The sequence below is a fragment of the Heptranchias perlo genome, chromosome 11, assembly GCF_035084215.1.
Source record: "Heptranchias perlo isolate sHepPer1 chromosome 11, sHepPer1.hap1, whole genome shotgun sequence".
Classification (NCBI taxonomy): Eukaryota; Metazoa; Chordata; class Chondrichthyes; order Hexanchiformes; family Hexanchidae; genus Heptranchias; species Heptranchias perlo.
The window spans coordinates 12,834,398-12,847,795 of NC_090335.1; the positions used below are offsets into that span (position 1 = coordinate 12,834,398).

Genomic DNA, 13,398 nt, shown 5'->3' on the forward strand with positions numbered 1-13,398 from the left:
TCAGGTACCTGTAAGTCTTGTTCCCAGCACCTGCCCATTCACTGACGGCGTGAGCTGAACGCTAACCCCCAGTCCTTCCCTTGACGTCGTCCCTTCTGTATGCAATATGTTGGCAGTCCATTGTGACAAACGGTACCTAACTGGACGTTTCTCCACAGAAAGCGCGTACTTGATCGATGGGGTCTGAATGACGTCCCGCTACGCGCGTCCCCCCCCCCCCGCCGGATAAATAAATGCCTGCAGATAATTCTGCTCCAATACCCGAGTTTTAAGTAACATTTTGCACACCGGTTTATTTATTTTGGAACAGATTTGAACTACTCTGACTCAGTGCTGAGTCTGCAGGCACTCGGAGTGAATGAGATGCAGAAGCACCAGTCTGGGTAGCGCAAGCACGGCTCGTGCTTCACTCCCCGCGCCTCAGAGCGAGGCTACGGCGGTTGCTGGGGCCGTTGCTAGGGACGGTCCTCCTCTCCGCTGATTGACGATGGCAGGGCTGCTCGCTGGATCGTCGCCACGGGTGGGTGAAGGGGGTGAGGCGACAACGAATCTCCGTCTCGCACTAAATGTAGAAAAGACTGAATTAAAAGAGTGGCTGAAGTTGCGTCTCAAGTACAAGGAGCCGGGCCGGGCCGGCGGCTGCAGTTCCAGAATCAGTGCCAAGGGCTTCAGGTTGCGATCAACGGTCTGATGCGACAGCTGCTCAACTAAGCCGGCTGATTAGAACTAGGCACAATTTTATACTCACTTGTTATATCGTGGGATTTTTTTAAAGTGCCAGCTCGGCTCAGTTGGCAATAAAGCTATGAATTCCCATGGTACTGTCAGGTTCTTCTTTTTCTTTGGCAATCCCTCGATAATCGAGTAAGATTGTTTCTCAACACGAAAAGAAAGAAAAAGAATTCGAGTTTTAAGATTGGCCATCTTTTTGGTGAACATTTAAGAAAGACTGGCATTTATACAGCGCTTTTTACGACCTCAGGACATCCCAAAGCGCTTTACAGACAATGAAGTACTTTTGAAGTGTAGTCACTGTTGTAATGTGGAAATGCAGCAGCCATTTTGTACACAGCAAGGTTCCACGAACAGCAGTGAGATAAATATCCAGATAATCAGTTTTTAGATGGTGTTGAGGGATAAATATTGGCCGGGACACCGGGGAGAACTCCCCTACTCTTCATCAAAATAGTACTATGGGATCTTTCACCTCCACCTGATAGGGCAAATGGGGCTTGGTATAACATCTCATCCAAAAGATAGTACCTCTGACAGTGCAGCACTCCCTCAGTACTGCACTGATGTGTCAGCCTAGATTTTGTGCTCAAGTCTCTGGAGTGGGACTTGAACCCACAACCTTCTGACCCAGAGGAATCCTAGAGAGACATATTTTATCACAAAACTGACATATGAAAGACAACCCAGTTGATGGCATTCTTTCCTCGGTCTACCTTTCTCTTCTACTTTGGCAATCCTAGCTTGTTCAAACTTGCTAACACCCTGCACGCATGCAGACAGCCACAGTTTGCAGTCTTTGATGGTTTCCTCCCATGTATAGACGTCAATATCGCATTTCTTCGGGTTTGATTTCAAACTATTTCTATATAGAATCATAAAGCATAGAAGAGGGCCATTCAGCCCATCGTGCCTGTGCCAGCTCTTTGAAAGAGCTTTCCAATTAGTCCCACTCCCCTGTTCTTCTCCCTCTCTTTTTCTGGCTGCCAACAGTTCTTTGGCTGGTGCTCAGTTCCGAATAAAATAGTTGTTTTGTTTTGTCGTGTACTTTAAGTGTTCTTCTCAGCACCTGCGCATCCACTGACGGAGTGAGCTGAACGCTAGCCCTCCCTGTCCTTCCCCTGGCATTGTTACTTCTGCACACAAAATGTTGTCAGTCCATCGCGACAAAAGGTACCTAACTGGATCGTTTTTTTTTAATCGGGTTTTCCCATCCCTGATTATGGGTTAATGCCCCATTTCCAGGACTTGAGCACATAATCTAGTTTGACACTTCAGTGCAGTAGTAAGGGAGTGCTGCCCTGCCTGAGGTGCCATTTTTCAGATAAAATGTTAAACCAAAGCCCTGCCTACACGTTCAGGTGTGCATGCAAAAGATCCCATGGTACTCTGAAGTAGGGCAGGGACTTCTCCCGCTGCCCTGGTCAACATTTATCCCTCTACCAATACCACCAAAAAATAGTTTAACTGGCTGACTGCTCATTATTCTCATTGCCATTTTTGGGATCTTGCTGTGTGCAAATTGGCGGCTGTGTTTGCCTACAAAACAACAGTGACTACACTTTAAAAATAATTAACTGTAAGGTAAATTGGATGTCCCGAGGACTTGAAATCACTATTTAAATGCAAGTTCTTTCATTTTCTTTTAAATTCCAAGATACATAGACAAATTATTCCACCTAATTGCATGTCAGGGTTTCTTTTAAATATCAAAAGGTCTACAATAAATCATGGTAAGAACAGGTTCTGAAGGAACAACTGGAAAAAAAACTTCTTCATGATCTCCTTAACCAAGTAACTGAACATGTCATGTGTGCTCTATTTAATGTAAGAGTTTGCATTTTGTTTTGATTAACAATTATTTGTGGTTGAAAAAAACAGCAGGCTTGAACCAGGCACAACATGTCCAAACTTCCACAGCTTCTTCGCAGACCATTGCCACCAAAAGACGCAATACCTCTTTCTCCTCCACAATTCTTTGAATCCAGGAGTAGATTTCCTGGTAAGTACAATATTTTCATTGGACTTGACATAGGAAATAACTATATTATTTATAGCAATAAAATGTTTAAAACCATTTACTTAATCTTATGGTCTGGAAAAGTTTTATTTCCAGCACATCTAATTGATTTGTGGATGTATTTTTAAATGTTTGCTTTGTGTGATGTGATTTTTATTTTTGCTTCTGTACATTAGGCAATTGGTGTGCATTAATTATCATTAAACCATTTCAAAAATTCACTCTTCATATTTATCAGACTTCTTATTGAGACAAACATTTCTAAACTTCTGATACTGGCCATCTTGTCACTATTATTAGTAGCATAAATCTACTTTCTCAAATTAGACTATAGCTATAATACACCTGTGCAGCTGGCAGACCCAAGTCATATTGCTGAGTGTGCATGGCTATGGACTGCACTGAGATCAGTAATTAAACTTTCTGCATGGGCAGCTCATTTTTAATGTTGAGAGGGAGAGGCTGGGTGTGTCTGCTTTCTGATAATATTAAAAAGAAGTTCATAAAGTGGCCAAGTGATCCTGAGCACTTTCAAATTGCAGCTTCACACTGGGTCAGAGTTATACTTGAGTGCCCAGTGTGAGACAGCATTCTGAAGGGGTTCTTGCACCATTCAGCTTTACTATGCTTGGGAACCAGATCAGAAAGTGGCAATACAATTGCATCCCTGGTTTGTGTTTGTCACTTTAATGGAACACAGTAAACAGCATTAGCATCTGCTGTTTGTACTTTTGGCCTATGAAGATGTGCTTTCAAACCAACAGAGGCCAATGAATATTGAGCAGGAGCAGGAGTCCTTATTGACATTTTTCCCCACTTGCCCCCTAGTCTTGGGATGTTGAAGTCAATTGTAGCACCTCTACCACCATTCCAATTGAGGTCAACTTACTCATAATATGGATTGATGCTGGTCTTTGTGGCTCAATACCATACCATATGCTGCATTTACCCACTGGGAGCGCTGATTTGGGTCTCTTTTGGACCTAGGGTTGTAAGTTCAGTCAACTTAGTTGTTTTTTCTCTGTGCTCACTCCAATACATAAATCTCCTTTTCAAGTGAGGGTACCCAAAATTGCAGACACAATTCTCTGGGGTTTTACTAGTTATGCATGGTGGAAATAACATGTGTGTGAGGGGGTAACTTTGACTTTGGACAATAGTGTAAAACAAGCGATATTGGATCAGCTGCCCGTTATACATCTCACGATTTTCATTTCCATCAAAGGCAAAATTACTCTGTGTGTGTGCATGTGTGTGTGGTGTATGTGTTTGTGAATGAGTGATTTCACTAAGGAAAAAGGACTAGGAAACAAAAAAAAGGTTGTATCTGCAGTTAAACCCCTATTCTGTCAATCAAAAATTACCAGCTCTGTCCATTGGGCATTACATTTTGCAAATCCCCCCTCTCTATGGTTCACTCGAGTCCAAGATGTGGTTCTTTATTTAATGTCTGTCTCATGTCAAGCTGTTGTCTGCTGGGAAATAGCCAGTAACCCCTCTACATTATCTACTTCCAGGACAAATTTAAAGTAACTCTGGGCTCTTTTACAAACCCTTCCATTTTTTGCAGACCATTAATATTTACTCCGTCTGGATTTTTAAAAATGAACTATTCTTAGTTTTCTAATCTATTTTATAGTCGCCATTTTGATTGAGAATACTGCCGTGACATACTCTATAGATTTTAACATTGCTGGTTGTTAAGCTTTTGGGTTTCATGTTAAAAATTGTATTTATATAGTGCTTTTAATGTCAAAAAACATTCCAAGATGCTTCGCAGAGGTGTAAGTAATAAGCCTGGCCGCCAACAGTAGGGCAAAGGGAGAGGGATACACAGGCCAGAATTAAAGTTATGGCCATGAAGGGATTTAAACTCAAGGTTAAGAATTTTAAATTTGAGGCGTTGGAGGCGTGGGAACCATTGTAGGTCAGCAAGAACTAGGGTGATAGGCAAGTGGGATTAGGTACAGGTTAAGATATGGGCAAAAGAGTTTTGGTTCAGCTAAAGTTTATAGAGGGTGGAAGATGAGAAACCAGCCAGAAGACCACTGGGGTAATCAAGTCTAAGATGACAAAGCCAGTGGCAGATGTGTTGAGGTGGGGGCAGAGATGGGCGTTGTTACAGAGATGGAAGTAAATGGTCTATAAAATAGAGAGCATATGGAGTCCGAAACTCATTACCGGGTCAAATAGGATGTCAAAATTATTTAGCCTGAGATGTTGTCTGAACAGGGGATGGAGTTGGTGGCCATGGTACAGAATTTCTGACGGGGGCGGGGGGACAAAGATGATGGTTTCAATCGTCTCAATATTTAGCAGGAGGAAATTATGACTCATACAAGATTTGTATAGCACAGATGCTGTGGAGGGATCATGGGAAGTGGTGGAGAGGTAGAACTGGGTGTCATCAGTGTACATGTGGAAGCTGACCCCATTTCTTGTATAAATGGAGGCATAGAGTACAAAAGCAAAGAAGTTATCCTAAACCTGATTACGCCTCAGTTGGAGTATTGTGTCCAGTTCTGGGCACCACACTATAGGAAGGATGTCAAGCCCTTAGAAAGGGTGCAGAAAAGATTTACTAGAATAGTACCAGGGATGCAGAACTATAGTTACGTGGAGAGACTAGAGAAGCTAGGGTTGTTCTCCATAGAGCAGAGAAGGTTAAGGGGAGTTTTAATAGAGGTGTTCAAAATTGTGAAGGGTTTTGATAGAGTAGATAGGGAGAAACTGTTTTCATTGGCAGGAGGGTCGATAACCAGAGGACACAGGTTTAAGATAATTGGCAAAAGAACTAAGGGGGAGATGAGGAGAATTTTTTTTACACGGCGAGTTGTTATGATCTAGAATGCACTGCTTGAAATGGTGGTGGAAGCAGATTCAATAGTAACTTTCAAAAGGGAATTGGATGTATACTTGAAAAGGAAAAAATTGCAGGGCTATAGGGAAAGAGCAGGGGAGTGTATAGCTCTTTCAAAGAGCTAGCACAGCCAAGATGGGATGAATGGCTTCCTTCTGTGCTGTAAGATTCTATGATAATGTCATTAAGGGATAGCATGTAGATGAGGAAAAGTGGGAGGTCAAGAATGAATCTTTGGGAGGATCTTCCGAGGTGGTGGTGTGGGAAGAGAAGCCATTGCTGGAGGTGCTTTGATAGGTAAGAGTATATTCTGGACAATGGACAATGGAGGTATGATCAACTGTGTCGAAGTCTGCAGGAAGGAATGTTGTTTGTGAATTTGGTTAGGGTCATTTAGGTCCAGTGAGAGGGGCGGAAACCAGTTGAAAAAAATTCAACCAGGGGGATATTTACTCGCGTTCAGCACCACTGTCTCTCCCTTAAGCAGATCTTGTGTCTCCTATGTCCTAGAGTGTGCCTTTATCTTCCTTATACCTAGTTGAACAATAATGAGATCCAAAGATCAAACAGAAAATCTTGTCACTATACAGCTTGCTGGAATGTACCATGTGTCTCCCCCTCGTCTTTGGTAGATGGATTGAATACACTGTATCAGACTGAAGCAAAGGCTATTAACCATCAGACAATTTATTTAATGAAGAAGAGGTAAATTAGCAGTACTTGGTGCAAAGCAAAGTTTTTACAGTAATTTAGAAACTTTGCTATCCATCATGATTTATTAAAACCAAGCCACTTTCCCTGAGTTATCGTTCGATACTTCTATATCTCTGAAAAATGGTTGCTCACCTCTTGCATGGTGAAATGCTACCATGGAGTCAAACTAGCCCAAACCCTGTGCTGACTAGTGATCGGGGCATCCACAGACACAAAGACGTCCACGCTAGAAGCTACTGAACAGAGAACTGACCTCCAAAGAATTTCAACCATCATTGACTCAGCCCCTCCTCGCAGGTCTCAGATGTGCTATTAATCAAAACCATCATCCAGAATACTTGATTCTTTGATTTGTCAGAGGATTTGACTGATCTGTTTCAAGATCTTTTGAGGACACAATAGAATAAAAATATTTAACCAATTGTAGCACTTTCAATTACATACATTGCCTTCCATTTTGCAGTATTCAAACGTTAACAAAGCTTGTGGAACAAGCCTGCGGTTCAGAAACTTTGAAATTAAAAACTTGGACATTTAAACAACATATTAAACACTCTATTATCTGGCTGGAGCCACCTATAGAATTGCTAATCACAAATGTATAACCCATAAATACCCATTCAGATGACCTGGATGGGTTTTGACCCCATGTGTTTTTGAAAGGGCTAATGAAGGAGGTTTTTAATCTCTATGTGCTGTAAAGTATCCATTCCATGTTCTATTACAACAAAAATGCTTCCCCTTTTTTCCTCACAGCAGTATTCAGTCAATCTCTGTGCTGCGTTTTCCGCTTGTACAATAAAATTTACATTTCAGGTTGATTCAGAAACTTTGGGCTCAGTTTTCGCACGCCCGAGCGGGTGCGTTCGTGGCGGGGGGGCTGCGAAAATCGGGGATTCCCGGGGTGGGTCTGGAGCCCGGCTCCAACCCTCCCACTTCCGGGTTCCCCAGTGACGCGTTGACATGCGCGCGCATGTGGGACTCCCGTCGGCAATTAAAGCCGGCAGGATGCCACTTAAGGTAATTATTTAGGTACTTCAGGTCATTTACAGACCTGATTAACATGATATTTTAGGAGGGGTGGGATTTTCCAAACAACTGGGACTGTTTCCCATACTGGGGGAAACACTCCCAGTTGAAATGGATGTGTTGCAGCCTTCAGCCTGTGGCAGCTACAAAGGTTCATTTGACGGGTGGGGGGGAGACCCTCACTCATTGCAGGAGGCCACTCTGTCACTTTGGACATAGTTTGGCCTCCACCACCCTCCTCCTAACAATAAAATTCACCAACTTGCACACTTACCCCGGTGTCCAGACACATATACCCACCTTGCGGACCCCCTCAAGTGTACATCTTCCGGATGGGGGCCGCTGTAGCTGCAGTCATGACCTCCTTGGAGGACAAACAGCATCACCAGTCTCGCTGGCCATGCTGTCCACCTCTAACTCGTGGAGCCCCACAACACAGTGCTGTGACACATCCACCTGACCAGCAGGTGGGAGGACAACGGCAGAGAGAGATGCGTCGCAGAAGGCACTACCCTCGCCACAGGGTCTACAGACCGAGGCTCAGCTTCCTGGACTCTCTGAGCAGCAGTGCATACGGAGGCTCAGAGTCACTCGACATGTAGTTGTGGACATCTGCAGCCTCCTTCATGCCGAGCTGCTCCCGGCTGGCCCGAGCACCATCTTCTTACCTGTCGCTGTCAAAGTCACCCTGCCCTCAACATCTTCTCCTCCGCAACTTTCCAGGGTACCACCGGGGACATTGCCGACGTCTCTCAGTCGTCTGCACAAAAGAGCCCTGCAAATATACCTACACCCACTCTGCAGTGACACATTGGGTGGCATCAGTTGTGGGTCTTAGTGATCCTCAGGAAAGGGCATTATTGCACAAACCAGACAAGATTTGCAAAGATGTGGCAGTAGTGGTGACAATATAATATGTAATGTGAGTTGCTCAGAAATTAAATAGAAGTAAAAACCATGACAAACCCTCAAACACCCTTGTGCATCCCCTTCGTGCTCACGACACGTTTGCTTTACGCTTCCTACTGCACATATGTGATGCATGCCCTGTGGCTGCAGCACAAGTAGTGGCAGGTTGAGTGAGGCTGACTGTGAAAGAGATGCATGAGAGGGTGAGTATGAGATAGAGCCATGAGATTATATGAGGATTGGGTTGAGTGGTAGTGGCAGGATGAGTACTGGCGAGGTGAGTAAGTGCAGGTAAGATGAGGATGAGCTTTGAGTGGGTGTGAGGAGTGATGTGATAGAGTAGCGTTGGCAGGGCAGAAGGAGATGGGGGCGGTGATGTGGCAGACGGAGTGTAGGGGAATGAGTAAGTATACTCACTTCGGCTGACCTACTTAGGTGATTGAAGTGCCTCCTGCACTGTATGCAGGTGCGTGATATGTTGGTGGTGCAGGTGACCTCCTCTGCCACCTCGAGCCAGGCCTTCGTGGTGGCAGAGGCAGGCCACTTCCTCCCATCCACCGGGGAGAAGATCTCTGTCCACCCCTCCTCCTCACCCCATCCAGTAAGACCTGGAGTGAGGCATCATTAAACCTGGGAGCAGCCTTCCCCCTGGGCTGCTCCATGCTGTAATTTTTCCTGTTTTCTGCAGCATTAGTCAGTGGAGGACTGCCCCTTTAAATAGGGCTCCTCCAGCTGACAGCCAAGCTGCGCATGCGCAGTCCACCCACTGCGCAGCTTTCCAGCGCGAAACCCGGAAGCACAGGTAAGTGGCTCCAATTAGCCTGCGATTGCGTGCGGAGCACCCCGATTTCACTGGGCGCGTTACCCACGTGCACAGTCGACCCCCCACTGCGAACCTGCAGCCCTCCTAATATCAGTAATATCATTCCAACAGTATTTGCCAGAATGTATGTTTCATACGTTGTTTGCCTAATTGTATTGGTTATATTTTATCAACATTGTATGTTTCTCATGTGACAGTGTTTTGGTCGGTCATCAGAAAGATTACAATGTAACGTTGTAGTAACTTGAAAAAAAACTGGTTTCGAATTTTTAAACAATTTTACAGCTTGTTTTAATATATATTACAGATAAAATTTCAACAAAAGATGAATCAGGCCCTGATAGTGAACACAAGAAAGAACATGACTCTACTAAGCAACCAGAGATTAAGGATTTAGCAATAACCTCCTGGATTTCGAGTCCAAATGGATTTCCTTCCCATTGTTTTATTGTACACAGACAGGATGATCCGAATTTTGCAGAGGATGACCTTTGGTACTATATTCCACCTAAGTTCACACTAGATAGTTTTCTTCAGAAACCTAGTGCGAGTCCTTCACCTTCAGATGATAAAAGGATAGTTTTATCCCACTATAACTACAACAAAATTGTGAAGCTCCTTGCCTCTGAGTTATGGAACCAAAACCAGGAAAAAGTGAACATAATCGAATTATCTATCGATGATATTCCAGCGGTATCGAGACGAATCCCTCAGAGACAGCTTATTCTTGGTATGATATTTCTACTGCTAGCATTGGGAAAATTGCAGTTACAATTCTAGGAATGTCTTGCTTGCAAACGGGAAATTCCTACAAATAGTTGAGAAGGTGATCTTTTCAGGGATTTTTAAAGTAGATTAACTTCCAAAAATGTATTTGGAGGTAGGGGAAACTAAAATTGGCTTCGGTATCCCTGCATTAGGAGAAGGGGGGAGAAAAATTAGCCAGCATTCCCACCCCTCATCACCATACATTTCCAACAACCCCTGCTGGAAGTGCATGTGTGTGTACATTGGTTGAGAATAGGATCATTCTAACCTGTGATGTGCCCTGCAGTAAAATAGTGCGACAACACTCATTTTGAAGATTCACATATGAAGTATGGCTGGTCAGACAGGTACCCCAGTGGACAGGAAAAGGAGGGGACAAAATTGGCAGACACAAAGGGGAGAAACAACTTGTGGGAGAAATTCGGGAGTGCAATTTTTGTGCGACCCCCTGGTCACAAATGTTGAGGTCTGAGGAGCCGCAGATATTGAGCCTCGGATCTCATTACACTGAAGATAGCGCAGTGGGAGGAGGCCGGACAGGTAATTGCTGCAAGTTTAGGTCACTGCTAGTGTAGTGGCCCATGGGTAAGTGGCGGGGTTGAGTTTGCGGGGCTCGGGGTGGGAGGGGAATTGGGAGCTGGGAAGGGAGACTTCGGTGGCCAGGGGGGAAGGCATCGAGGAGGGAGCGATTAGGGCCTCGGCTGTCAGGGAGGCATCGGGGATCAGGGAGGGAGCAATTGATGCCTCAGGTATTGGGGGGGAATTGCGATCGGGGGTCGGGAGATCGAAGGACGTGGCCGGGGGAGGGTGGAAGGACATTGGAGGTCAGGGCCTGGAGGTCGCCCCAGTGGATAGGAAAAGGAGGGGACAAAATTGGCAGACACAAAGGGGAGAAATTCGGAAGTGCAATTTTTGGGCGACCCCCCCGGTCACCAATGTTGAGGTCTGAGGAGCCCCGGATATTGGGCCTTGGATCTCATTATACTGAAGAAAGGGCAGTGGGAGGAGGCTGGACAGGTAATTGCTGCAAGTTTAGGTCGCTGCTCGTGTAGCGGCCCACAGGTAAGTGGCGGGATTGGTTTTGCAGGGCTCGGTTAGGGGAGGGGAGTTGGGAGCCGGGGAGGGAGACATCAGGGGTCGGGAAGGGAGACATTGGGTGTGGGGGAGACATCGGGGGCCGGGAAGGGAGGCATCGAGGAGGGAGCGATTAGGGCCTTGGGTGTCAGGAAGGCATCGGGGGTCGGGGAGGGAGCAATTGATGTCTCAGGTGTTGGGGGGGAGTTGCGATCGGGGGCCGGGAGATTGAGGGACGAAGCTGGGGGAGGATGAAGGGACATCAGAGGTCAGGGTCAGGGCCTGAGGTCGGGAATCTCGGGTCCGGGAGCAGCTGCGATCGGGATGGTGACTGTGGTGAGTACTTACCTGTTTTTTATGTAGGTGATGTTTAGCGTTGGTTTCCCCTGAGGAGCTGGCTGCCTCGTGGCAAACCAATGTTGCAGCAGGGACCTGAAGCAGGTGTTAGGCCCCTTATTTGAATATGCAAAGGGGGGTGGCCTGCTTCAGATGTGGGCAAAGGACGCCTCTTGTTTGTCCTCATCCAATGTGGCGGGAGGTGCACTTCCTGCCCGCCATTTTGGGGCCATGGGAGGCCACGGAGCCCCTGAAAAATGGGAGCTGCATGGCCAAATTTAACCCCCTTTATGTCCAGGCTCCCATTGTAGAAACCTGTCACCAGTCCTGGGGGGAATGATTAGATGGCATCAGTGGCTTTGAAATTCAGCTCAAAGTAACTTGAAAGCCTCTGTCAGCTGTAAGAGTCCCTTGTTAAATGATTTTAGGATGTCACAGCTGAGTTAGTTTTGGGCCTGGGCCCATAGCATGAATTTCCTGTAAATCAGCAGATATTGGCACTAAATTGGCAATCTGCCTCAGAGAAGCTATAAGAATGGCTGGTGTAGGAAACAGAGGGTGAAATGACTTAACAAAACCGTGACATACCCTGGCTTTGAAGTGTGGAATTTCTGAAAATGTGATTCTGTTAGTGAATTACTAAGAAAAAGAGGTATTCTCCCATTTTTTTGGTTAGACGAATTGTACCTCAGAGCATAGAAAGTGCTCTTCTAGGGATATTACTAGTTCTGTGTCGGAACCAGGATATGTCCTAATTATTTGTTAATGTGTAGTAATTTTGTGTATTAACATTAATTCACTTATCCATGCTTTTAAACTTTCTCCTGGCAGTAACATTTCTAACACACAGACCCATGTTTTGTCTGTCAACTGCTTTTTAAGCAGCAAGTAATGCAGAGCATACAAATTCATTCAGGAATACTTTATTTCCACATTGTGTTAATTGCTCCCATCTTATACTGGCATCAAAGCATTGGAGGGAGCAGCAGAGTTCCAGGAGTGAGACGAACATGGAGGTTGGACTTAGAAGCACTTTATTGAGACAGACATAGCTTCAAACTAATCCCTGATTAATTTACATGAAATGAGCAGAATACAGTTTTCACTGTGCTCCTCAGTTAAAGATAATAAAGATGCCAGCTTACTATCTCTCTAGGTGTAGGCCAACTTTTCCAGCTAAGCTATTCCAAAGCTAGTTGGTCTACACTTTCTGTTGCTGCCTGCTAGGGCACGGCTCACCCAAAATGTCTGGGGCAAAGAGAGAACTCTTTTTTCCCTTAAGTCCGTGGGGTGGGTGGGGGTTGGCCCATAGAGCAGGCAAGCAAGATCATCACCCTGATTGAAACACCTCCCAATGAAACACCTCCCCTTTGATTCAGCACAAGACTCCCAAATGTCTGTCCCAGTCAAAACCAACTGTGCAAAGGGATTGAAACAACACCTGACCTCTCAAGTGTCACAAGGAAGCCAACTTATGCCAATAGCATGAAATGCCTGAGATTGTACATAACAACCCGACCTTTGTTTATTGATTGAATTGGCACTTTAAACATCACATTTTTTTTTATTCGCTCATGGGATGTGGGCATCACTGGCAAGGCCAGCATTTATTGCCCATCCCTAATTGCCCTTGAGAAGGTGGTGGTGAGCCACCTTCTTGAACCGCTGTAGTCCGTGTGGTGAAGGTTCTCCCACAGTGCTGTTAGGTAGGAAGTTCCAGGATTTTGACCCAGCGACGATGAAGAAACGGCGATATATTTCCAAGTCGGGATGGTGTGTGACTTGGAGGGGAACGTGCAAGTGGTGTTATTCCCATGTGCCTGCTCCCCTTGTCCTTCTAGGTGGTAGAGGTCATGGGTTTGGGAGGTGCTGTCGAAGAAGCCTTGGCGAGTTGCTGCAGTGCATCCTGTGGATGGTACACACTGCAGCCATGGGGTGCCAATCAAGCGGGCTGCTTTGTCCTGGATGGTGTCGAGCTTCTTGAGTGTTGTTGGAGCTGCACTCATCCAGGCAAGTGGAGAGTATTCCATCACACTCCTGACTTGTGCCTTGTAGATGGAAAGGCTTTGGGGAGTCAGGAGGTGAGTCACTTGCCGCAGAATACCCAGCCTCTGAGCTGCTCTTGTAGCCACA

At 45.6% G+C, this 13,398-nt stretch overlaps 1 protein-coding gene across 5 annotated transcripts in view; it reads left to right on the forward strand.

The window, feature by feature from the left end:
- Positions 1-421: 421 nt before the first annotated feature.
- Positions 422-13,398, forward strand: part of LOC137327105 (leucine-rich repeat-containing protein 63-like) — an 89,740-nt gene continuing 76,763 nt past the window's right edge. For 4 of the 5 annotated variants that reach the window (XR_010964352.1, XM_067992561.1, XM_067992558.1 and 1 more), the window contains exons 1-3: positions 422-520; positions 2,614-2,734; positions 9,395-9,817. Coding sequence is in view for 4 of the 5 variants with exons in the window: in XM_067992561.1 (XP_067848662.1) it covers positions 2,635-2,734; positions 9,395-9,817 (523 nt within the window). In the remaining variant the exon portion in view is untranslated. The remainder of the gene's footprint in view (positions 521-2,613; positions 2,735-9,394; positions 9,818-13,398) is intronic. The other variant, XM_067992559.1, reaches the window with a different exon arrangement.